General features: G+C 40.3%; 1 protein-coding gene across 1 annotated transcript in view; it reads right to left on the bottom strand.

The window, feature by feature from the left end:
• The window catches only part of LOC148370169 (Krueppel-like factor 7), an 80,124-nt gene that overhangs the window by 25,322 nt on the left and 27,350 nt on the right, over positions 1–27,452 (bottom strand). Inside the window, exon 2 of the mRNA XM_088330075.1 lies at positions 8,303–8,891. Coding sequence (XP_088186201.1) covers positions 8,303–8,891 — 589 coding nt within the window. The remainder of the gene's footprint in view (positions 1–8,302; positions 8,892–27,452) is intronic.

Below are 27,452 nucleotides of genomic sequence, written 5' to 3' on the forward strand. Positions count from 1 at the left end.
GTCTGTTGATAACCTTTCAAGCTTGCCGTACAATTTGGACTATAGAGAGCACCTGACTATAAGCCGCACCCAGTACATTTTCAAAGAGAAAAATATTTTGTACATACAAAAGCCGCATTCATCAGAGAAACATCATGATCAGACTGAAACAAGAAACCCAAAACCTATAAAGCTGGCGTAACTCACCATTACGTCCCCTGGCCGACTTTAACTTCTTTGAATGTCCGCGAAAATGGCTCAAGGACAATCCATAGAATCCAACCTTCTAAAATATTTACTCCAAAACACACGATGATGCCGACAGATGAATACAAATCCGCCTGTAACGATTTATCTCTGTTGGATGTTGCTTCTTGTAATGCGTTTGTTTTGCCACATTATTTACGTTAACAAATAAACAAATTATTGCCAAAATGGTAGTTAGCCCCTCCTTTTCGATTGACACATTTTCCATAATGGTTGTTTATGTTAGTTTAATTGTTGCACATAACACGAAGTTACATTAAACTCTCGTCTTCCTCAACACAAATATTCCACCGGTCTCAAGCTTACCTTTACTGCTCAAGTACCCCTGGCGGCCGATGAAAAACAATACATAAATTAGCTGCATCATTGCATAAGCCGCAGGGTCGAAAGCTTGGGAAAAAAGTCGCGACCAATGATCCTACGGGAATTCTTAGCACAGGTTTCAAATAAAAAAAATCATATCGTTTTGAATAATAATTAAAAATAAACATATACTATCATATATTGTTACATTTTGAAAATAATTAGCGGTTGTAGGGGTCGGCGGATCGATCCAGATATCCACATTATTGGTTAACGGTGTTGCTATAATTTGTGGTTTTGCTTAATATTCAACTTGTTTTTCCATTTTTCCTATATTTGCATCATTTTTTTTTGGGGGGGGGAAATAGAAAATAATACTTAAAATGAGCACAAATTATATGGCAGTCAACCAAAACATGTTGTTATAGGTTCTAACATTTTTCTGTTATTATTTTTCTGTTATTTTTGAAAAACAAGAACATAATCATTAAAATCACCAATATAGTTACTTATTTTTGGAATGTTATTTCTGCCAAAAACTAAACATGAGCAGAACTAAACGGCCAGTAGAACCAACAAATGTGTCATGATAACTGATGCGAGGCACCTGTGCCCGCTCCTTTAGCGCCAACTGCCTCGGACTCTGATTGGCTCCCTGTCACTATTTAAACCCACTCCTTTCTGTCACCTGTTGTCAGTCCGTCTGCGAATCTCGGTTTACTCTAGGCAAGCTTTTCGACCCTAACTAACTCCTGTTTTGGCTCCCGTCTGTTTCCGGGCTTCGACCCGTTTTTTTGATCCGACCACGTCTATTCTCCTCTCCTGGCTTTCGACTCGTTCCTGATCGCGACCACGTATTTTGCTCTCCTGTCACGGCTACTGACCTGTTTTTTCCGCTCCCGACACCGCCATCGCTTGCCAAGGAGGTGCCACTTCCGCGTTCAGAGCGACCTGCTTACCACGACCAGGGTTTTACCGGATAGTGTGTGCAATCCTTTCCCTTCTTCACAATAAAACTGTAGAGAAACGTTCGCAAGTGGGTCCTGTCTCGGTTCGGGTCCTGACAAAAAACTTTACCATCTTTTAACTTTTTATTTTATTTTATTTTTTTTTTGTAAAACGACGACATAATTAGCAACACGATATGCTAGATATTTACTTTACATAATTGTCATGTCCTGCACGGTTGTCATGGTGCCCAGCTGGCCCCGCCTCTTGACACTGGCTGACCTGCATTTCTTGATTACTCATATGGGTACTTAAACGTACCTTTTGGAACTGCCCTTTGCCAGATCATTGTTTACCCTTGTTGAAAACCTGTTCATGCCTGTTTGATATCTGTTTATTCTTGTTGTGCTTGTTGGACTTTGTTGCACTTCGGTGTAACATTCTGAGAGATTCCTGCAAGTTAGTGACAGATTGTCCACGCAAATGAGTTCCAACTTCCTGCTTCCCGACCCGCTTCATGAGAGAACGATCTGGCCATCAAATTAGAACTCAGCGAACGATCCCAACACAATTTGGGGGGAGCTGGAGACTCCCTACGCTCTCCAGCAGTTGGACCGGACAGAGGGCGCTGTCCGGCATTTGTCCAGTGGCATTGCCACCCTTTAACTGCTGTTCCAGAAAAATCTACAAAGCATGCGGCGCCAGCAGGAGCAATTAGATCAGCTGACCGAGCTCCTGTCACGTCGGCTGTCGGCAACGGCCCCGCCTCTCGGGGCTCCTTTTCCGGCCTTGTTGTCACCTTTCCTGCCCACTCTAACCACAGCCCCGCCCGTCGTGGCAATTGCTGTGCTGCAAATGGGGTTTCCGGAAAGACTTGGCGACGAGCTGTCCGAGGTCCCCATCGACTTCAACGCCAGCCTGTCTCAACGCCCGTCCGTCCGCCTGCCTTCCTACCGGTCTCGAGGTCTGTCCTTCCGCCTGTCTTGACGCCTGACTTCCCACTTGCCTTCCCACCGGTGTCGAGGTCCGTCCTTCCGCCTGTCTTGACGTCCGTCCGTCCACCTGCCTTCCCACCGGTCTCGAGGTCCGTCCTTCTGCCTGTCTCGACGCCTGCCTTCCCACCGGTCTCGAGGTCCGTCCTTCCGACTGTCCTGACGTCCGTCCGCCTGCCTTCCCACCGGTCTCGAGGTCCGTCCTTCCGAATGTCCTGACGTCCGTCCGCCTGCCTTCCCACCGGTCTCGAGGTCTGTCTTTCCGCCTGTCTTGACGCCTGCCTTCCCACCGGTCTCGAGGTGCGTCCTTCCGCCTGTCTCGACGGCCGCCGGTCAGCCTGCCTTCCCACCAGTCTCGGCTGTCCTGATGTCCACCTGCCATGCCTGCTTGTCGACCTGTCTGCCTGCCTGATTCACCTGTCCGCACGTCTGATTCTTCTGCTCGCCACTCCGACTCGCCTGCCTGCCTTTCCGAATCTTCGACTCACCCGTTCGACTCTCCTGCAACGCCCGTTCTGTCTGAGGTTCCCGCCTGCTTGCCCGATTCACCCGTCCGCCTGTCTGATTCTTCTACCCACCGGTCCGAATCGTCTGCTTGCCACCCCGATTCGTCTGCCTGCCATTCCGACTCTTCGACTCGCCCGTTCGACTCTCCTGCGACGCCCGACCGGTCGCCGCTCCTATTCGTCCGCCTGCCGCCCCTGCCTCTCCCCGTCCCTGCGTTTTCGGGGGAGGGAGTGGGGTGACCCTCTTCGGGAGCGTCGACCCATTCTGGGGGGTGTAGTATTTGTTTCTTTTTGGGACTTAAGGAGCTGTCCCTTGAAGGGGGGGTTCTGTCATGTCCTGCACGGTTGTCATGGCGCCCAGCTCACCCCGCCCCTTCACACCGGCTGACCTGCATTTCTTGATTACTCCTATGGGGAACTAAACGCGCCTTTTGGAACTGCCCTGTGCCAGATGGTTGTTTACCCTTGTTGAAAACCTGTTCATGCCTGTTTGATACCTGTTTATTCTTGTTGTGCTTGTTGGACTTTGTTGCACTTCGGTGTAACATTCTGAGAAATTCCTGCAAGTTCTGTTTAATCCCGTTAAATGCCTAGTCTGTAGTTTTGCCTGCATTTGAGCCTGCTTTATTTTGTTTTTGGTCTGTTTGTGTGTTGGATAACTTTTCTTTCTCAATTAAAGTGACAGATCGTCTACGCAAATGAGTTCCAACTTTCTGCTTCCCGACCCGCTTCGTGACAAAAAAAAATAACTGAAATGTGTTTTTGCATTATAATCTTAAACAGGTTCATCAAACAGGGAATCTTATTTCTCTATTTGATTAATTTTGCAATGATGTAAACATGTTCAGTACATTGTTATCAATGACAATAAAGACATTTTCAAGCCATTTTAAATATTTCCCTGTACTAACTCTAAAGCAGATAATTGTATTTAAAACGTTCAAAAATCAATCCCATATTTTTTTTTTTTTGCAAATTTAAATTTATTTCTGTATTTCTAGTATTGAACATATATATTTAAGGGTTAAATTAGCAATATTACTGAGTACCTTAGTACAGTGTTAGATTAACACATGACAAATACACTTTTAATACTACCTCTGTGAATATATGGTCTGTATCTACAGATTGTTGAAATAGCATAGTTTATTTTTGCCGTGATAATAAAACACTTTATTGTATGTAGTGTATTTATCCGCTAGGGGGCCTAAGGCTTGCAGTGATGCTGAAGCGATATAAACCTCTCCTAAATCTCCTTATCTAGAAATGCTAAGTCAAGTTACATGGCCGCAACTCATCAATGATTATGAATTAAGTATTGAAGCAAGCAAATATTCTTAGGCCATGAAAATCCTCAAAAGATGAAGTATCAAAATATTTTTGGGGATCCTCCAAATCCGCAACCACCCGTTACTCCACTCAACCAGTTTAAGTCACGACAAGCCAAAGGTAGATAACATTTTCCCTTTAGATTTATTTGTTTAGAATGTTATTCAATCATATTCATGTACATTACACATAAGTAGCATTTACTATTGAACCTATTTTGTAATTTAAACATTTTTTACTGTTGTACCGAAGCTTTGGAGCTACTATAATTAATATGTTCCTATACCCCACCATACGGTAAGTTCACTTTGAAATACCCACCTCAGAACGGATTACTGTTGTATGCTAAAGGCGTCCACTTTACTGCCTCCTAATGATAACGATGAATGTTTATTTTACCTGTCTGGTCACTGGAAGAAACCTAAGATACTCATCAACGGCGTGGCTTTTCTTTTTTTTTAAGATAAAATTGAGCAATTTCCAGCAGCACCCTGGAATGGGTCTCATGGCACGCTGTGTGCCTTGGTAAAATGGTTTAAAACACTGACTGAAGTATTTCATTTATGAGCTGTTTGACCTTAAAATGTAAATCCCTCTATTGTCTTGTAGTGGGTCAACATGAAGAGCTCGGAATTGCACACTCGACTGTTTTCTTTTTTCTGGGCTCACCGCTGGACGTATTTTTCACCCACTTGGCCGGAAAATGCACTTCACACTTTGTAGGTAAAATCAATGAATGTTTGTCCTTCTTTTAGTACGTCCATCACAAAAAGTTTGGTCACACGTCATGAGTTTTCTCGCCCTTTGTCAAACACAGTAGGGGGAACTGACTTTACTCATAAGTGTTAGACCACCAACACGTACTTTGACAGCTGCGAAGAGGGGTGTGAACTCGATGGCCGTGTAATTGCTCCCCCCTTCCTAAATTTTTAAATGGGTTCGCCAGGACTTCCCTGAAGTGCCTTTTTGACCCACAGTGGCGACAGACTTTTGTTAAAGGTAGGTTGTGTCGTCTGAGGTGTCCTTAAAAGGGTAAAAGTCAAATATTGTCCCTATAAATATGTGTTAAGAATGCCCACCTGAGTTCAAAGAGCTTTTATGTATTTTTTCCACCATGCCAATCTGCTTTTATTTTACTTTTACCAACGCTGTTCCAGGACTTGAAACACAATTGGTAAGAGAAATCAAGGGGAGAGGGGGCCGGTTGGAGAGGGGCTTTATGCTTGTCATTGCAGTTTTAGTGTGTAGCTTGAAAAAGGTAAAGGTAAGAAAAGGCCTTTTTCAAATACAGTCCAAACTCCAACTCAAACCCAATAAAGAGTTTTTTCGAACATGTCAAAGATACTAATGAATATCTGACTGAGGCTGGGATCACAACTTTCAGCCCATAGATAGCAGCAAAAGGGAAGATATTTTAAAATTCTGGACAGAACTTTTAAGGGACATTGTGTAATATTTGACCACTCGATGTTGATGTGTTGTGTTGTACAATAAGTGCTACAAAGCACAATAAGGAGTACAAAGTACAGACACTCAAAAGCTAGGTTAATACTGCAGGTAAATGTGATTTTTTTCTTCATGGACGCTACCTTTATCAGATCTGTTAAAGTCCATCCGGACGACATATATCCACTTTTTTCGCGCCAGTACCAGGCCACATTCATATGTGGTCCTAAATTCGATACATATCCGATCTTTTGGATTCCGACTTCTGTCACTCATGTGACCTGTACGTCATCGATTGGCATACGTCCCTATTCTCCCTTCGACCAGGCAGGAGTAAGTGGAGAAATAAACAACCACGGAGGACGAAAACACAGACTGTCATTAAATCACACAGTCATGGAAGATGAAAACTCGATTATTTTGTAACTCACACCCCATTCCAGTAGTCTATTGAATAGAAAAGTTTAATCTAAAATATGAACAATAGGTCTTAAAAAGAGCAAACGTTTCTGCCAATGGGGTAAGCTTTTAATTTGTCAATGACATATAATGGAATACAGATACAGTGATTGAGAATCACTGCTTTAGGTTCAGCTCATATTTATAAATACCGGCTAAATAATAGAAATAACTGGATAGATATCCCACAGCACAAATGTCCCAATTCTTTACCTGACTGTAGCAGACCTCTCCACCCCTGCACACAAAACTAACAGCTGAATCACAAGGCCGCTTTGATTTGGAATGATGGATTCAACCTAACACACGACATGCCGTGACCTCCATAACACTTATCTCTGCAGCATATTTGATATTTCTGGATGATTACAGTCCCTGCAAATGGTGGCCAGTCACTGACCTAGACCTGCAGGATGCTCCAGTGGGGAAAAAAGGAAGCTGTGCGGGGGTGGAAGTATTGGAAATGGAGCTAGGGAAGGCGACCGGCCTATCCAGGTCAATCCATCCATCACTGAGCAGTTACTCAGACGGAAGACAGCTCGTCGACAGAGGTCTGAGTGGTTTGAGATGCTGATGGCGGACTGAGAGAAATATGGCATTGAGATCCACCCACTTTTGCTCTCGTCAAAAACATTGTCACTGAAGACCCAGCTCGGGTGGCAAAAGTCGGACAAGAGAAGAGTGTTTTTTTTCTATTCGACGAAAGGCTTTTATTTCGAAATTGACTAACTGGAAAATTATAGAATTTTAACAAAAAAGAAAACAACTTTTGTAAATTGTAGATTACATATATGTTATGGAAAGGAGCTAAAGCTTCTTCAAACTCCAGGCGCTATTTTTTAAAATTTTGCATTTTTGGTACTGGTTCAAACATCGTGTCCGTGAGCATAGTTCTTCTAACACGTGGCTCTCGAGCTTAAATGAGTTTGACACCCATACGTTAGGTCACTATCAGCAATATTAAATTCATGATGAATCCAGAATTTATATTTTGGGTTTTTTTGCTTGCATCACAGAAAATAAAATACCTTGTCACAATATTCTTATTTACAGAGACAGTGCGCATGTTTGAAAGAGTTGGGGAACCTATGACTAGCAAGCCACATGTGGCTCTTTTCAATAATGAATATGATCCATGCAAATTTTCTCTGTGTCGTTCCAGTTTTAGTTTTGAACAGGCGAAGCAACACTGCAAATCAATACTTTCGGTGCAGACTATATATGGCACAGTCTCAACCACAGTTTACAGTCACGGTGTTACATCAACAGACCAATGGCACCACTGGGGGGGGTGGCAGTGGTGGCTACGCCCCCCCCTATACATTTGTTGGCCACTTCACTAACCACTCCGCTTGCCAGTATATCATCAGATTGTTGTAGAATCAGTTATGGCTTTTAGTTTTGGTGTGCCACCCCAAGGTTTTAAGTGGACCCACCTGGCCACCAGTATAACAAATTTCTGGAGGCGCCACAGCAACAGACCCGGTTTTGGTTGTACGTCTCTATGGAATCTGGTATACAGAAGGCTCATTAAACAATGCATATTCACCGTTCAAACACTTTATGATCGAAACATACAGAACAAACTTTAAACACCCCAGAATACAAGCCAATCACCCAGATACATTTTATTGGGTAAGCGGTAGGGGTGGGCAAATCTCTACACACACAGCTCCCCTTCACTCTCTCTCGCCCTGCACTCTACATTTTTATTCTTCTCGTTTGCAGTATTTTGTGAGATTCTACAAAAGAACTATGCTTTTCCCTTGTTTTAAAACCATTATTTACGAGATCGAAAATGTCAAAATGAGCCTCAACGATCTCAAGCAACTGCGGGAGATAGACACAGTTTAAATGATTTACTTGTTGATATGGGAGACACGTTCTGGTATTATAATTATTTCTTACATTTTATCAAATCATTAATTGTCACGCAGTAAAAAAATGCGGTGTGTCTTTCTCTCAAAAAAAAAGAATCCAAATATTATGCTCTCATGGCTCTTTGGGCCAAAAAAGGTTCTAAACCCCAGATATATGCTATGAATAGACACTGGAAATATGTCAAGTTCTCACCTGTGTGTGTCCTCTGATGGGCCTTTAGGTGAGAACTTTTGGTGTAGACCTTCCTGCAACCGTTGAACTGACACCGATGGATCCTCTTTTTGTTCTCCGGAAGCTCCCCGAGGACGAACGGTACTCCTTCATCTTCCTCCTTCACCTGAACGGAGAGCGGGTGCGACACCATCAGCCGGGCGGCGCTAAGCCCGGCCTTCCTGGCCACCAGCTTGAGGGTAAGCGTGCCGTCGGCGGACGCCGTCACGGTCTGGCTGGGTTTCACCAGGTGCCGGCCCAGTTCTGGCGAAGAAGGCGGCGTCAGGGAAGTAACGGCACTAAGTTGGGCCTGGTGAACACCTCCCATTCCTTCTGTGGGTTCTTGTAACTTTGGTTCGTTTTTTATCGAAGTGGCGTAGGGTAAGCTGTTTCGTGTGGGGCAGAGAGTCATGGCGAGTGGGCTGGAGGGTTCGTCCATGCTGGGGAGGAGGCCGTCAGTGAGATCCTCTTCGCCGTCTTCCTTCAGGTAGGCCGGGGTCAAGAGTCCGTCCAGATCGTGGTCGAAGAGCTTGGGCTCTGTCTGCAGGTAACGCTCCAGTTCCAGGCAGGTCTGGAAGAGATCACAAAACGGACAAAGTTTACGGACACCTGTCAATCTGAGCCAACTGCTCCTCTTATTAATGATTACCATTCCCCTTAATAAGTGGTGATTAAGCTTACAAAAACAACACTGCATCTATTCCCTCACAGCAAGACAGACTATATTGAATAAAAACAAAGATAATCTGTGTAAACAAGGCATGTAAACTTAGTTTGGCTCTAGGCCTGTATCCAAAGTTTCTGTTCTCAGGTGTAGTGGATTTGTTTAAAAATGTTGATACCAAATATTTAGCTTTTTTTCTTCGTAAAATACTTTATCATTCATCATTAGTAGCCTAATTTACGATTTATAATCACAGATGCTAAGGGATCTTTTCTCAGCACAACATTCACCAAAAAAAAGAAGAAAATATATTTTTATGTTTGACATTGAATGTGTTAACAATTTGTTTGTTTTAACAGTTCAGTAAATGCCACATTACATTTGAACCAACTCGCCAAAAACAAAAACTTAAGTGGGAGCTATGAATAAAACATGGTTGCCTCAGTTGTCATACTGCTTTGAAATACCATACAAAATCAAGATAAAACGAGTATCCTTGGCCTGCAGAAGCTGAGAAAATACTGCACATTATTGTTTTTAACATTGTTTTCGTCTGCTACCATTGATCACATCGACAATGATTTTAATTCCTTTAAAAACTGTTAAATGGCACACACAATTTGAAATGATCAAAAAATGTATAAAAAAAACATAGGTTGACAGATATTTTCACTCTTCAATTCAGCTAAAAAAGAAAAATCTTACCACATTAACAGAAAACCATGATTATTTTCAGTGTATTTTCTTTTATGGTTTTAACATCTTTAAACAGGATTTTCGTTTGTCAAGTCAAGTCAAATCCATTTGTATAGCCATTAATCATAGAGGGTTACAAAGGGCTTGACAAACTACCTTTATAATAATCATTTTAGAAATCTGAAAGGCTGGGCCAAAAAAATGAAAAGAAAAGTGGTGCATTTTGGTCACTTTGAGTATCCATAGTTTTTAATCTTGTGCTTTTTAGTCATCGTTTTCGGTTGCACTACACAACACAGCGAATTCTAATGGCTAATTATTACAGTATCCCTTTATGATATCTAAACTTGTTTTTTGTTTAAGAAAATAACAATATGTGTACCTATAATAAGCAAAATTATCTTATCTGATGGCTTCTGGGTTGCTTTTTCTACTTGAAGTAAATCTTTCTAGTTTTAAGATATTTTAGATTGATTTCTCATAAAATCACCAATTGTACAACTTGAAATATATTCTTATTTAGCGGCTGGTAGTTTTGCTTCTTTTAGGTCTCATAAACATTTTTTTCATTGCCCAATTCAATCACTTTTTAAAAGTGGTGTCCGTAACTTGAAAATAATCTACTTGCAGTAGCCATGTTCGGGCTCAATTCATCATTGCACTTGCTGTCAAGCTCCTTTTGTTGATGTGAAATTCTTGGACTCACTCAAATAAACTCTTCCTTTTGTATATTTTTCGGGTTTTTTTTTTGGCATTTGGGCAGTATTTTAAACAGTCCTTTTCGTACCTCCACCATTTTTTTCTAGAATAAAAGAAAAACACAAGCAATCTTTTTAAGGACACCTCAAACTACGGTCCCCACCTTTAGGGACTTTTAAAGTCAAATTCCCATTCTTTTTAGTACCAATACAATAATAAATCTGGTGTAAATCATGTATTTTGCAGAGATAAAAATACATGTGCGGCTTTTAATCTCGCGTGTTTATGAAGACATATATGATAAGATGTGAGGAACCTCTCCCCATATAAGTGTTGGGTGCAAATGGTGGCAATATGTGGTTTGCATTTGCAGTTGCAGGAAGTTCTTCCAATCACAGTTTACCGCTGAGAAACCTTACCCAATTGTTTTGCAGTGCCCATAATAAATGTCCCTAATTGATACATAATCATTGCACTATTAGACATTTCATAGTGCCCTGTGCAGTCCTCTTGGTTGTGACCCGTATGTGGACGATGCCGTTTCATACGACAAAGCCATACAAACTAATGCTAGCTGCCATTAATCATGAGGCAAGTAGAAATTCAATGGCAAAGCCAAGCAGCCAGAGAACAGTGTCGGCTTTATCTGTTGGTTTGAAAAACAAGATGAAACATCTCAGCAAAAGTTAAAATAAACACATTTTTCATGGTGTGAGATTTTTTTTTCTGCGGTGCAAGGATATAATTTATTTTCAAGTGCACGCACACATGGGCACTCCAGCTCGTCTGTCACAAAAAGCACAAATCCGCTGGTGTGATTACATACTGATTGATTGCGAGCTCAGTCAAAGATGTCCTAAACGCTTTCTATCAAGCTATTGCGCTATGACAAACTGGGTTTTAAGAGCTGATATCCAAAGATGTATTCCCGCGTATTTATGGTTCCCAATTACTCCCTACACCTAATCATAGAGGCTAAAACAAAAGATCTCTGATTTGTGCAGCACTTGACACGAGCCCAGGAAGGGAGCGTCCAATGTCCAATGATAAAGCTATTATGCTCAGGGCAGACGGCGCCAGTTTGATCCCGGGGATGGTTGTGTTTCACTTGTAGCCGCTAACCTATTTTGACAGGCGAAATGGAGGCGAGCGAGTCCAACGGCTGCGTACGACTCTCCACTTCATTTGTGTGTAAATAGGCACTGACACACAGACTCGCTGCCCCCATTATATGGAATAAGCTTTACAGACTGAGCACATCAGAGATATTTACACCCCTCGCTATACTGAATCCCCCCACCCTTGCCATCCTCCAATTCCTGTCCCATCCTTCTTTTCTTTTTTTTTTTGCCGCTTTCTAAAAATAAAATCACACATTTCTCATGCTTTTTTGTTAGGTGGAGGTTGGTTGCTAAGGGAATGTGTCTTTCAGGAACAAAAGCGGATCTTATTTTGTTTGCAGTGTTGATGCAATTTGCATACCAACATCAAATTAAATGCCAGTCAAGACCACCTACCTTGTCGCTGTGCTATAATTTCGGCATTGTTTTGTGCTCACGTGCAAAGCTGATTTGGAAAATTGCATGCATTCTGCACACTATGAATATACAAACATGTGAGATAAAAAATAATCAACATGTCGGTATGATGTTTCATACCGGTGCTCGCCTGATGATTTATACATAGAAATATAATTGTCTTTTATTGTCATTGATAACAATGTAGTGAACATTGTTTACAAAGAGATACGACACTCAAGGATACAAACGTAATAAAGTCTTAAGAGAAAAAAGAATAAGAAGAAGTAGAAAACCCTTTTTTTGCTCATTTTCGGTGTCTTTTCTCTTACTTTTAAATCAGCTCTTGAAAAAAATATCCTGAAAATAAGAATAGTTGCACAACATATTTCTATTTAATTGAGACAAATAATACATTAAATGAGCAAAACCATCCACCCAATACTCACTGAGTTTACATAATTTAAATACCAATTTTCTTATTTTACTTTAAAAACAAGAATACATCTAAAACGCACAAAAACGAGAATAAATTCTGCTAATGTTTTGCTGTAGGTACTTATTTTTCACACCTTATGGTTTGAGCAAAAGTAACTAACTATCCCTTTGCCAGCTACTAAATTTCAGGCTTTGTATTAAAGCTAAATACCTGAGAATATTTTCTACGAAACAACATGTTGGCTACAATTGTGAGGTGGAACCAAATTATTTCAACATTCTACTTTTTTTTGTAACAAATACACTGACATGGAGGTTTTGCAAAATTATTTGCTGTCTTTGAGTAAGCACTTTGTACAACCTCCTTTTGCTGCAACCACAGCCTCAAGTGTTTTGGATATGTCTCTAAAAGTTTAGCAGATCTCGAAATGAAAATATTTCCCCATTCTTCCTTACAAAGCAGCTTAAGTTCATTAATGTTTGATAGTGATTTTTTGTGCACAGCATTTTTCAGATCTTTCCACGAATGCTCTATAGGATTGGGGTCTGAGCTTCGACTTGGCTTTTCTAACACTTCAAAATTGTTGGATTTGTAACCATTCCATTGTAGATGTTCTTAATTTTTAGGGTTGTTGTCCTGTTAGAAGGTGAACCAGCACCCCATTCTCAGATGTCTTGCAGACTTCACTTGATTTTCTGCCAGAATCGCCTATATTTGGTTCAATCCACAGGTCCATCAACTCGATCAATCTTCCCAGTCCCTGCTGAAGAAATACAACCCCAGAGAATGATGCTGCCGCCACAATGCTTGGTGTTTTCAGGGTGATGTGCAGGGCCACTCTTAAGCCAAACGTGACGCTTAGCATTCAGCCCAAAAATGTTGATTTCATCTGACCAGAGCCCATTGTTCCACTGGTTATCTGTGTCTCTCATGTGGCTTCTTGCAAACTCAAAATGTTTTTTTTTCATGGTTTTCTTTCAGAGAGTACTTTCTTCTTGCCAATCTTCCATAAAGGTCAGAATTATGCAGAATACAATTAAGGGTTGTCTTCTTCACAGATTGTCACATCTCAGCTGTGTATGCCTGCAAGTCATCTGAATATTTTTTTTTTCCCTGGTTCGCAGGACTGCTAGATCTTGGTAGGCTTGCAGTGTTTTTACTTTCTCTCCATTTTGATATCATTGCTTGCACAGTGGAGTCATGTGTAAATGTTACAGGACAGTCATTTAGGCCGACGTGGTATGATTAAGAAGTCATCAGGGAACTTCTGGAGTCAGTTGGCTGAGCTTTGAAAACACAGGGCCAGTATTTTTGCATCACATGTTGGTCAGTTTTTGTTGATGTATATATATTTATATGTAATATAGAATGTTAAAATAATAATTTATTTCCACTTCACAATTGTGTCTCACATGTTGTTGATTCTTAGAATATAAAACCAGTTTTTTTTAATAAAGTTTGAAACCTGAAATGTGACAATATGACAAAAAGTGCTTATACCTACTCTCAATACTGTATCTTGCTTTACCTTCAGTCCATCCAAGGTGATTACTAATTATATGTATAACCCATCCAAACATAGAGATGATTTTTTTTTTCAGCAAATCGCTGAGAACCGCAAACCAAGGTGATCTTGTGTGTGTTTGTTTTGTCTTTGTGTGTCAGTGTTAGACAGTCCAAGCAGTCAGAAAAGAGGATGGAAACAGATAAGTGCAAAGAAGGGGCCAGAAAGTAGAGGAGCGGCAGCGACTCGGTCAAAAAGGCAAAGAGCCGGGGAAGGTCTTGACTTAATTTTCACCATAGGGGGAATAGGGAAGGGAATCCTTTTCAGAAGTGTGACATTTAATAAGAGAGGGTAGTGTCAGACACACAAAAGCCACAAAAACCCACGCTTATACAAGAATACTTCTCATGGTCATGTGGCGGCATGAATTGGTATAAGAATTTCCACTGTGTCCTCCAGATAGTGACATGAACATTGTATTAGACCCGGTCTTGTGGTATAACAGTAGTGCACGCGTGTTGCGTAGGCGGTGCTACGGCGTCTGTATACGAGAAGCATAATTATGCTTCCCTGACTGTAATTATTCAGCGCTTGTGTTTTGGTGCGAACACCCGCTGTACTCTCATGCATAAACAAATCTCTTTGCTGATATGAGGCCCTAAAATGTGTGTCTGTGTTTATGAGTGTGTGAGAGAGAGAGACTAATTGGCGGAGCGGCGGTCTGGAGTGCCGGCATTTATTGGCTTTGCACTAAGCCAAATTTCATTTTCCTAATGGTCTTTTTGGTACGATTCCTTCACACGGGCCAAAAAGAGGCGGGATGATCCTTAGGCTACTTTCAGCTGCCAGATACTCAGTGAAAGGAGGTGACGGTGCATTTAAGAACCTGCAGAGTTCCGTTTACCCATGTTTTTTTTTCACTCCAGAGCAAATTGAAGGTTGTGATAATGTTTTCGTTTGGGATCTAAGTATGGATATCTGCTTGTTTGTTGGTTTCTTTGTGTCTCTGTTCACCCAAAAAAGGAAGGAGTTTAGATATGATCACCATCTTTCACAGACACTCAGGTAGGTTACCCCAGATGTGAAAAAATACCCCAAAACCTGACTCAGTGCTTTTGGTTTTGTTGAATAAGCATTTTTGCTTAGAAAGACATTTCAACCCCCCAGGCTAAAACGACATTAAATATCAACACCAACATATTTTACAGGCAGTATGTAGGTTAAAATAACTGCCCAAAAAAGCTGAATTGGCAATTTTGGTTTTGTTGACTTAGCAGCTTACCTAGAAAGACTTTCTAATCTCCTAAACAAGAACAAGTTTGAACAGATGACAATATTTCACTAGCCATCAGGTAGGTCACTCAAGAGGTCACTTGCACGCCTGAAAAAACTGAAGCCTCTTCCAGATGAGAACATCATTCAATTTCAACCCAATGGCTTTCAGGCAGGTAGAAGGGTTATCCTTTATGTGAAAAAAAAAGCCAAAAATGTTGACTCGGTACTTTCAGTTTTGTTAAATCAACGTTTTTTTCTCCAGAAAGACATTCCATTCACCAATGCCAAACTGACATACAATAGCAACACCATCTTTTACAGGCAGTCGGGTATGTCACCTTGGATGTGAAAAGGGCACAAAAAAGCCGACTTGGCATTTTTTGCTTTAGCTGACTCTGTATTTTTGCTTTTGGAAACTCAGCAGCTTACTCAAGAAGACATTCTACTCTCACAGGTCGGAACAAGTTTCGCCTGTATCACAATCTTTCACAAGGAATCAAGTAGGTCACCTTGGGTGAATTACCCTGCCAAAAAGGTGGATGCCACCCAAATATGGTTTTGCGTCTCAACTCGGGTGATGGTCTAATGGTGCACAGCCATTCTAGTTAATCTTGTGCATAACGTGAGCCTCACCTAGAGGAAGCTCACATAATGGTCGGCTATCTTGGTGCTTTGGGTACCCGGAGAACAGCAGCCACTCGCGAAAGGCTTGGCAGAAGATTGAAAATAAAAGTATGTAGTTTGGCCACTTTTGAGTTTCCGTAATTTTCATTCTTCCTTTTTAACACTTGGTTTCTGTTGCACTACACAATGCAGCGACATCTAGTGGTCAAAAAATACACACAGTCCTTTAAGAATTTTTTTTCTGCCACTCTTAAAAAAGTGCATGAGTGCCAGGTATTGCTATTGGCACCATACCAGCTGATTGTAAGGTAGCTCTAAGATATATTTATTTTTTCCATCCTATAATCTACTGTGTGTGTTCCACTATCTAAAGTGTTCTCGGCTGTGCATCAGTTTTCCTGGAAATGATCTCGCATGAGTCGCTGGAGCTTGATTATAAAAGTATTTGCTTCACAAAGGAGAAATTAAGAAAACACTCCTCCGCCTTTATGTTCATTCATCTACTTTAATGAGTGCCGAGTGGCGAGTAATGGCGCATATTTGCGTGAGGATTACTTTACATAGATTAGCATAGTTTATAGTGTTTAATCTTCCTCTTTATAAGCCCCATTCACTCCTTTTGGGCAACGTTTCTTTTTTAGCAGTATGCCTGTGTTTTTTTAACCTTTGTGCCGTTTCAAAATAGTGAGACCGTCTGGGGTGCTGCGGGAAGTTATTTGATTTCATTTAATAGTGACAGTAAATTTAACATTGTGGTTCATGTCCGGTCCCTAGTACACTACAAAAGGCACCGTTAGAGAAATTAAGTCAAACATAGAGTAAAAAGTGTCCTTTTAAGTAATCATAATAGTAAAATAATAGCTAAAATGTTTCAATCCGTTAAGTACCATTATTATTTTTAAGGAATTTAAGTATGACTAGCAGCGGCACGGCAGCGCAGTGGTTAGCGCATGTGCGGCACAGTTCTGAGGTTATGAGATCGAACCCCTGTGTGGAGTTTGCATTTTCTCCCCGTGCTTGCGTGGGATTCTTCCGGGCATCCTGATTTCTTCCCACATTCCAATGGCAGGTTATTTGGCCGGTCTAAATTGTCCCTAGGTGTGAATGAGCGAGTCTCTGTGTGCCCTGCGATTGGCTGGCAACAGGAACAGGGATTCCCCTGCCCACTGCTCAAAAATAGCTGGGATGGGCTCTAGCACCCACGCGGCCCTAATGAGGATAAGCGGTGTAGATAATGGATTAAGTATGACTAGCTTTATTTATACTCTTTCCTTATCTCATTAATGAATTTATTTCTTGACAAATACACAAAAAAAAATAATGAGTATTTTAGTTATATTTTAAGTTGTTTGTTCTGGAAAAGGTAATATCAATGATAGTAAAAAGCTAAAAAATGTATATTTTATTTAAACCTGACTAGACATGACACTCGAGGGTAAACATGTAACAAAAACAGAAAAATAAGAGAAAAAAAAAGGTTTGAATGAATAGGCAAAACATAAATCCTACATAGTGTTTAGAAACTGGCTAAAGTTATATTAATAGTGCAATGAAATAATAGTAAATCTTAACTTTAGTTGAATGAAAATAGCACAATAACATTAGCAGCAAAAAAAATCCAAACAAGTTGCAAGATTCTTATCTTTCACAGTTTTGCTTGCTTAGGGTAGTGGTGGCCAAGGGGAAAAGACTGTTTCTGAGCCTGTTTGTGCTTGTTTTAAGGGACCTATAGCGTATACGAACGGATCAAAGAGGTGGTGGCTGGGGTGAGAAGTGTCCCTTATAAAGTTGATGCCTCTGCTATGGCAGCGCAAGAAGGCAATGTCCTCCAGACTGGGCAGAGAGCATCTAATACTATTAGGAGCTGTGTTGATTACACACTGTATGTTGAACTAATTCATAGCCTGATTTGAACATTTCAATTTTGAAAATGATAAACTGAAACTGGAAACATTAGCTTTTTTTTATCTTGGGTTATATGCAGCAGCTCAATTCCAAGTTTTTTGGGTCGTATCCAAGTTTTTTTTTTAATCGTTCTATTTCCAAGTACCGTAAATTCTGGACTATAAGCCACTACTTTTTCCCTAACTTTAAACCCTGCGGCTTGTTTGGTGATGCGGCCAATTTATGTAATTTTTCTAACGGCCACTAGCAGCGCTCGAGTGTTGCTACCATTAACTGCCCTGTCAAAGCTATATTATTATTATTAAAGCTTTGAAAACTCTCTCGGTGAACCGTCTTTCTTTGTAAATATGTGTGACCCATGTATAATATGTATTTGCAACTGTATATTTTTGTATTGTATTTATTTGTATTTATTTTAAACACTTATTCTGATATGTTTTGCACGGATGAACGAAAAATGAGGGGCGGAACAAACGCGGGGTGCCGAGTTTAAGTGGGGACCGCTAAAGGTGAGGGACAGACAAGGAAAAAAGAGGGGGTAAAAAGTTGGTTAAAGAAAAAGGAGTTGCGAGAGTAAATGTGTTCATCTGATATATTTTTTCCACCCTTACCTTTGGAAATATACACTTTTTTTTTTTTTGGATTACTTTCAACAGGACCTGGACTCTGCAGGTCTGCATCAAACCTTAAGTACCGGTATCATTTAACGTTCATTTTACCGACTGTGATTTTTGGACTGTGAACTTTTATGAAGGACACGGTTCCTAGGCTTTGTAGCGTATTATGAACTGACCGATAACGGATAATAAATAATGAATAACGAAGATAGATAAATAACCCTTTAAAACCCCAAAACCCCCCCACATTTAGTTTCAATCGCGGGACTTGAAGTCGGGTTTGGGTTTATTTTGTGTTTGTGTTACATGTTTAAATGTGGGCTCATGCGGCTTATATACAGGTGCGGCTTGTGTATGTACAAAATCGGTTTTCCTCTTAAAATGTTGTGGGTGCGGCTTATAATCAGGTGCGCTCTATAGTCCGGAATTTACGGTAAATGCATCTTGTATGCGACCTCTTTACTTCCCCTGTCAGAACGCAACAACTGTCCCAGATGCGCAGAAGAGGACACGAGAAGTCACATGCAATGCGCTCAGTTTTTACACTTGGATGCAAACGGCGTAGCGTATCGAGCAATTCGAAAGTTATTCTGCTGCCAGGAGCTGAACAGAATTGCCTCTCCAAAAATTAATTCAATCCCAAATCTCCCTCTGTTGAATATGTGTTTTCGTCCACCATGGTTGTTGATTTCTACGCTTCCTCCCGCCTGTCGATGACGAGGAAGTGGCATAATTATACCTTGAGCGTTCACACAGAGGTAAATGAGAGTGGCCTTGGTCCGGTGTGAAAAAAACTGATTTGTGCCAGTCAGACTGACTTTAACAGATCCGATACAGGTCGTGTCGGTGCAAAAAAAATAAGAAAACAATTTCCCCGCAGTGTGAACCTAGCCTATGTTTTTAAAATGAAAGACCAATTAAAAAAATATACTGTATATATGCTTCAGAAATCACTGATAGGATATAGCAATGATTTACTTGCACAAACTGCAGTTTTTAATTTAGCAAACGAGCAAAGTGCGGAAAAAAGCTTGCATTAACCTAAGCTCGCTCTCAGCCAGGCGGCTGATTCCCAAAACCCCAGGTGCCTTTCAGTCGCCTCCTTACGCCACCCTGCTACCGCCATCAAATAGTAGGCTGGCTCCCAACTGTTAGCTCCTTGCTACGCTACTAATAAAAACCTCGGGTTATAAATATGAACAGAGGAGCGTGCATAATGCCGTAAAGGAGTACCCAAAACACCACTAAACAGATAAATGTAATGGGATGGATACGGCTCATTAATTTTTGCATAGTTTTTACAGACGCTGTGATAGAGACAAGGTGTTATGATGAATAATATAAAAAAACACATTTAAATGTGGTTCGAGAAAAAGGAGGAACCCATTCGTCTGTTTTGCGCTTTTCGAGGCTGCACTACTGCTGAGTAATATGGATTTTTTCTTCACCCTGATGTAAATTCTTAGACACATCGATTCTGCATTATTTAGCATAACAAGCGACATCCTGTTAATGGCAAGTCACGGATCGATAAAATATTTAGAAAACAAACTGTGCTACGGAGTCAACAACATTCACAAATACTTCCACGAAAGGTGAATGGGGGTGGGATTGGCTGTTTTGATTTTCAAGTCCTTTCATTCCAAATCAATGGTGGACATAATACAGCCTGTGGGCCAAAAATGAAAATGGTCATAATATGACAATCTGGTTAATAACATACTATTTGGTGCCACTTCTGTCCCCATTGTCCTTTTATGTATCTAATACTGAAATATTACTGCAGAATTACAAGAACAATACCACAAAAAGCTACTGTATTTTCCGCATGATAAAGTGCACCGGAATATAAGGCGCACCCAAAAATAAATAAATAAATAGATACATAAATAGATAAATAAATAAATACATAAATACATAAATACATAAATACATAAATACATACATAAATAAATACATAAATAAATAAATACATAAATAAATAAATAAATAAATACATTCATACATAGTTGTTTGTGATATATTTTCAATATATCAAGCGCAATGGACTATAAGCCGCATGGAATTACAAATACAGTAGGTACTAAAGTTGAAGAAAAAAAAAATCAATGCATTTACAAAAATAAATAAAGAATAATACTACATAAATAACAATATGATGTTTGTTTTTAACCATTAAAATAGTTTTCACACCAAACAATTAAGGAACTCCAAGACCACTCGATATGTTTCTCAAAGGCTGAACATTATGCAGTAGCATTTAATCTATGCAGTTCCAATTCTTTCCAACATATTTTCTGTTCTAGAAGGTTTAAAAGATTATAAGGCGTACTTTGAAATTTCTGGTCAATTTGAGGATTTGAGTTGCACCTTAGAGTCCGGAAATTATGGTACATCTGGCCCTCTGGGGCAGCCAATCCTCTAATAGGGCCCTCAGCAACATGAGTTTGACACTTTATTGCATGTATAAATATATGAAAACAGTGACACCTGGTCGTTAAATATGACATGGTGTCCTTTAAGTGGCAAATACTTTACATAAAATGAGCAAAGTTGACTTAAAGTTTGGGTGCGTGTTATGCACAAAGTTTTATAGAAGTATTTGACCGTATTTGAGCAATTAACAATTACCACTGACCATAGTTGATCAGCATTGGCTGAAACGGGATTATTTTTGTTCAACGGGGCATTATAGGAAAGGTTCAGCCAAAACAACGTTGTACATCATGGAAATTTTGATAAAATAGTGTGATGATCGGATAAAATAGAATGCCTTTTTTTATGTTATCTAGTTCCCTAGTGGTTTAGTGATTACACAGTGGTTTGAGGCGCATTATTATTAGTAGTAGTAGTACTAGTAGTAGTACCTTAATTATCATCATTATTGTTAATGATACGTATGTTATTAGTAGACCAGTCAGACATTTCAGGCATTAAACCAGTCCGATTGCGGACCACTGGTACTACGCATAAAACACTAGTGTTTGTGAGTATCCATCGACTGTTTTTAGTGACGAATCGGCATTTTGAAATGGGCAAAAACTACAAAAAGTTGATTCAGCTGATTCCTTCTCCTATAGATCTCGGCAGTGGCTTTTATTTATTTACGAAGTGAACTTTGGTATTCTTTTTGATGCGGAGGGCTGCTGTGTGTGTGTCATCCCGCCTAGGTGCTACAGGCCTCCCATTGATCTTGAGCCGGGCCATCACTTTGAGGTGACAGCTAAATGACCTGCAGCCCTGGGCGCTGACCATCTCGCCATCATGTGTGTGTAATTTGTGCGACTTTGTGTGTTATCGTGCGTGTGTGTGTTTGCATTGCAGGTGACTAATCGATAGGGAATGATGCCTGCATCGAGCTCATCAGCGGTGGCAGTCACAGCCGACAGACTGAAATCTATAGCTTCAATGAGCAATACTTACCGGCGCGCTAGTGATGGGAATTTCGGCTATTTTTGGAGAACCGTTCCTTTCGGCTCAGTTCACTGAAAAGAGCCGGACTGTTCGGCTCCAAAAGGGCTCTTTAGATTTGTTTGTTTGAACTATGCTATTTTATTAGAATAGTCTTTATTGTTTCAATCTGCAGTGAACTTTTACTTAATTTAAACTTTCAAGTAGTTTACTCCAACCAAACAATACAAATAAGGCAAAACTCATATTGACCAGTCACGAGCACACTCAAAAGAAAGAGAAACAGAGAGAGTTAGGGACGTAGAGAGGGAGAAAGATATAGAATGAGAGAATGAGACAAAAACGATAGAAAAAGAGAGAAATGGATTGAGCGAGCCATTGAGATACAATTAGAGAAACATAGAAAGATTGAGAAAGAAAGAGAGAAAGATGAAGAGATAAAAAGAGAATATGAGAGAAATAAAATTAGAGAGAGAGAAAGCAAAACAGAGGAGGAAAGAGAGAAGGAGGTACAGAGAAATAAAGAGAGTGAAAAAGGGTGAGACACAAAAATAAAAAGACAGAAAAAGAAACAGAGAGAAAGCGAGGGAGAAAGATAGAAAGTGAAAGAGAGAGAATGATAAAGAGATAGCATGAAATCAAGAGAGAAAGATAAATAAGAGAAAGAGAGAAAGTAAGATGGGGAGAAAGACAGAGAGAACTAGAGACCGAGAGAAATAGTGAAAGAAAAAGAAAGACGAAATGAGAAAACAATATAAGAAAGTAAGATATAGAAAGAGTGAAAGATATAGAGAAACAGAAAGAATGAATTGAAAAGAAAATGGGAGAAACAGAGAGAGAAAGAGAAAAAGAGAAAGGACAAGCAAAAAAGAGAAGGTTAGAGAGAGAGAGAGGGAGAGAGAGAGAGAGCTCCGTACTGATGGGGAGCTGGCTCTTGTCCTTCGCTTGAAGTAGCCGGCTCAAAGAGACGATCCGTTCGCGCAGCACCTATCACTAGCGCACCCCCACCTGCAATATCCCAGGAGAACCTCCCCTTTTCCCGCTAAGCCCGCCTCCGGGTGCCCGGCTGTACACCCCCCTGAGATCAGCACAACCCCCTTAAAAGATCAGCACCCCTCCTTAGAGATCAGCACGCCGGGCTCCTGGGAGGCGACGCTTCATTTGCCTCAACCGCGACCTGAGCTTGCCCCTTGCATCACCTGCCACTCTCAACACAGGGGTGTGCCGTTTTGCCAGAAGGGATTTTGGAGGTGCAAAAAAAAATGAAAAGAAAAATGAAAGAGGTACAAAGAGAAGTGATGATAAAGGAGATAGGGGAAGCTCATTTATCCGTCATCGCAGGGTAGCGCGCACTTACATGCAGTGAGGTTCCTGTCTGGTGAGGCAGATTTTCAAAAATATGAGCCTACATCTTATTCCATCATTTGATTGGCAGAAGAAGAAAGTAATGTTTGAACTGTGATATAGAAAAAAACTGTCTTTAAAAAACTTGTCTTACCTTAACCCATTTGCTAATACCATCACTATCCTATTGTTTGGTGTTAACATGTGCACAAAACAAATAAACTTGATTCCACCATCACCCTCTGTCATGAGGGAAGAGAATTGCATGACTCTGTCTGCATCCAAAGATACTCAGCACAGTAATACATTACATCAGCGGTTGGGAACCATGGCTCATGAGCCATATATGGCTTTTTACTGAGTACGTATGGCTCTGAGACAAAATTGACACCATGCAAATTGTCTCCGTGTCGTTCCATATTTGCATGAGCAAAGCCTATTACGATGCACATGAAGCCGAGTCAACACTTAAACCCGAATGGTACTATCCAGTATACATAAGGTACACTATGGTTTACTTTGTCACATCAACAAACCCCTTTTTGACTGTACAGAACGAAGGAATCCTTCATATAGAAGATCATTAAATAATCCATGTTCACTGTTCAGACACTTTATGATGAAAATCCACACGAAAAAACTTTGATTGGGTGAGCGGTAAAGCTGGGCAGAGCATTCCTTTTTGTCTCTCACCCTGCGCCATATGCGCTGAAGGTAAATACGCAAGGATCCTTGTTTGCAGAATAATGCGACATTTTTACAAAAAAAAAATTGTGCTCGCGCCTTGAAATTATGACAACAATGACGGTAAAAAAAAACTTTAACACTCTTATGTAACAGCGAGAGGGAGACATATTTTGGGTTGTATAGTTATGTGGGACACAGGCTCTGTAATTTCTTAGATTTTTATCAAATCATCAAACGTTACACAATGCAATAAAATGCATTGAAGAATAACCTTTGGTCTGGAGAGCGGGTTTAGCGGTTTTGTTGAATTAGGTTGGGTTTTGTTTTTGCCCAAAAATCACATTGTTTGCTTTCTGGCTCTTTGAGTCAAAAAGGGTCCCAACCCGTGCGTTACATACTTGTCCTTTTGAATAAAGGCATCCTTAGATAGGTTATCCATCATTATGAAAAAAAAAATCCATGTAGCAAGAAAATCAATTACTAAGATGGCTTGACTTGCTGTTAGCTTGCTAATACTTTCACTTATTAAATTTCATGTGGCTAAGGTAAGTACCAAATCAGAATCACTGGTCTCAATATCGCCCTCTGCAAGGGGGCAAGAGAAAAGCAGGCCTCACTCTGCATTTGCAAACCCTTGGCACAGTAATACACTACATGCTAATTGTTTTTTGATATTCACATAATAATTTGACATTTTCAGCAGTTTTAAAAAAGAAATTCCAAAAACCGTAAAGCTAAATTAGAAAGAACTTCAACAATGGATAAATATAACCAATCAATGTGTTTTGGATTTTATATTTCCATGATGACAAGTGAGGCACAGCCTTCCTTGAATGCACGTTACAGTTGTTAGATCTGTTACGCTTCAGTTTAGAGTCTGAAGAAAAAACGAGACTTTTTGCTAGAGGAACGGCTTCATCTGCGCCAGCAATCGCGTCGTACCTTGATGGAGATAAGGTGGCCGAAACAGCTTAATTACACACACGGTCTTATCGGGAGACATTAGCCCACCGGCAACAATCAGTGCTAGCGTCAGGCTTTTCCATCAAAGTCCTTGCCGTGCTTTCAGATGCAGTGGCAATCAGGCTGATTATGCATTTGTTGAAACAGGAGAGCAAAGAACGGAAATAGCATAAATAAAATTAATCCATGCACCATACATTAAATTGAATCCAATTGACGAAAAACATGCCTATTTTAACTGCGTTTTTCTAGTTATAAAATATTTCACCTTGTTTTTATTCTAGTAAAATGAAAGCATTTACACTTTAATAGATAAAGATATTATCTATTATAGCACGGGGGCGCAGTGGTTAGCGCATGTGCGGCACAGTTCATGTCTTGGGAACCTCCTGCGTGGGTTCAAATCCAGCTCCAGACTTCCTGTGCGGAGTTTGTATGTTCTCCCCGTGCTTGCGTGGGTTTCCTCCTGGCACTCCGGTTTCCTCCCACATTCCAAAAACATGCATTTCAGGTGAATTGGCCGGTCTAAATTGTCCCTAGGTGTGAATGAGCGAGTGAGTTGTCTGTCCCTGTGTGCCCTGCGATTGGCTGGCAACCAGTTCAGGGTGTCCCCTGCCCACTGCCCCGATGATTGCTGGGATGGGCTCCAGCACCCCCGCGACCCTACTGATGTTAAGCGGTGCAGCTATTGAGATGAGATGAGAGGAGATTATCTATTATCTAGCCCACTGGTTCTCAGCTGGTGTGACGACAGGACCCACCATTTCACCTTAACGACAAGCTGCACCCCAAATCGAGAAAAAATCCACTTAAGAAATGTATCAAATTATTTTGAAGTTTAAGGCAAAGGTAGTTGAATACATTACTCTTTTGTTTTCAAAACAATGTGATCTGAAAAACTAAAACGACTTAAAATACTGGATATACTCGCATACAAGCCTACATAGCATAGAAGTGACCCCCTAAAACTGCTCTGAAATAGCCACATACTAAACACAAGTTTAATATCCAGTATATGAATTCAAATTTAAAAAAATCTAAAATTTTAGCATTTTTAAACCATTCACTATGATGTTTCTTTTTCTTTCTTTTATTTTTCTTCATTTTCCTCATGCTGAGGCTTTTGAGTTTTGTCCTTGCCCTCATGTAGGATTTAGATCATGGAATGGTGTAATAATAGTCTGTAGTTTGCAACAGTCTGTGGTCTGCAACCCTTTGAGACTCCTTGCGATTAAGTGCTATACAAAAAGACGTGACATGACTTTTGTAAGCACGTCAGTGGCAAACACTTGTGCACTGGATTTCTTTGTTGTTTCCTCCTTCAACTGGATTGTTTTTTTTTTTCCCTCCCTCATCTTTCTTCGGGACCTTTACTATGGGCAGAAAAAGGAAGTACAAACTGCAAAATCACAACAAAATGAGATGTGGTCCCCGCCGATTGACTGAAAAGGTAGAAGAGATCGATCAGGGCTTCATTGCCATCTACTGTTAAGGAGTGTAATTGATATTTTTTTTCTTAGCATTATTTTACCAAGGCCTGTAACCATCTGAAAATGAGTCCACGACTCACTCTGGGGTCCCGACCCAAAAGAGAAGCACATTTTTTTTTCTCATTGTCATAGAAAATATTTATTGAAAAGAGCAAAGAATAATCTACCATTTTCTAGATAAGAAATAGTGTATTACTTAAATATGTGTTTTTCAAAGTAAAAGGAGCAAAAAATACAAAAATGAGAAAGATGTTCTTCAGATTTGGTAAGATTCCATTCCTTACAGTGTAGCAGCCCATAGATCAGGGGTCGGGAACCTATGGCTCGCGAGCCATATATGGCTCTTTCTACGAGTATCTGTGGCTCAGAGACAGATTTGATTGCATGCACAATTTCTCCATCTTGTCCAAAAGTTGTTTCGTCTATCCTATTAAGTTACACGTAAAGCTAAACCGAAACCTACAAACGATCGATTACTTCGCAGTATATATATGGCACATTTTTCACTACAATTTACAGTCAAGGTGTCACACAAAAAAATGGGGAAAAAAAACTCGTTTTAGCTGTACAACGCTAAAGAATCCTTTATATAAAAGTTCACTATGTAATCTGTGTTCAGTGTTCAGATACCTTATGATGAATCCACAGAACTGTAAATACGCCAAAACACCGGAAGAGAACTTAGTCATTTGATTGGGTGAGTGGGAGGGATGGGTGGAGCTATGCAAAAAGTACAAGCACTCCTTCCCATCTCTCGCCAAAGGTAAGCACATAAGGCTCCCTATTCTCAGAATGTTGTGACGTTTTTACAAAATAAATGCTTGCATCTGGTTTTGAAACCAATATGTATTATAAAAAAGGGTCAAAAGGAGTTTAACCGATCTTGAGTCATTGCAAGAAAGAGACAAGTTTAAAGTGGTATGCTTGTTGATTTTGGGACAGGGGCTCTGGCATTATTCTCTTTTCATAATTTTTATCAAATCATCAAAAATAAATGTGCTGAAGACTAAGCTTTTGTCTGGGGCGCGGGTTTAGCAATTTAGTAAAGTTGTCTCATAATATATGGTGTGGCTCTTTCCCAAAATAAAATTAATATTTTTTGCTTTTATGGCTCTTTGAGTCAAAAAGGTTCCCGACCCCTGCCATAGATCGTTTAACTTGTTCAATATTTTTTTTCAACTTTGTTTTTTTAATTTTGGCAGAAAGTATTTGTTCTTAATTCGCAAAATAGTTCATAATGTGCTATTTTAGGGGAATTGTGCTTTTCTTATTTAGTTTTCTGCCAATGGGTATGAAA

The sequence above is a fragment of the Urocampus carinirostris genome, chromosome 3 (genome assembly GCF_059441175.1).
Source record: "Urocampus carinirostris isolate Australia breed hairy pipefish chromosome 3, RoL_Ucar_1.0, whole genome shotgun sequence".
NCBI lineage: Eukaryota > Metazoa > Chordata > Actinopteri > Syngnathiformes > Syngnathidae > Urocampus > Urocampus carinirostris.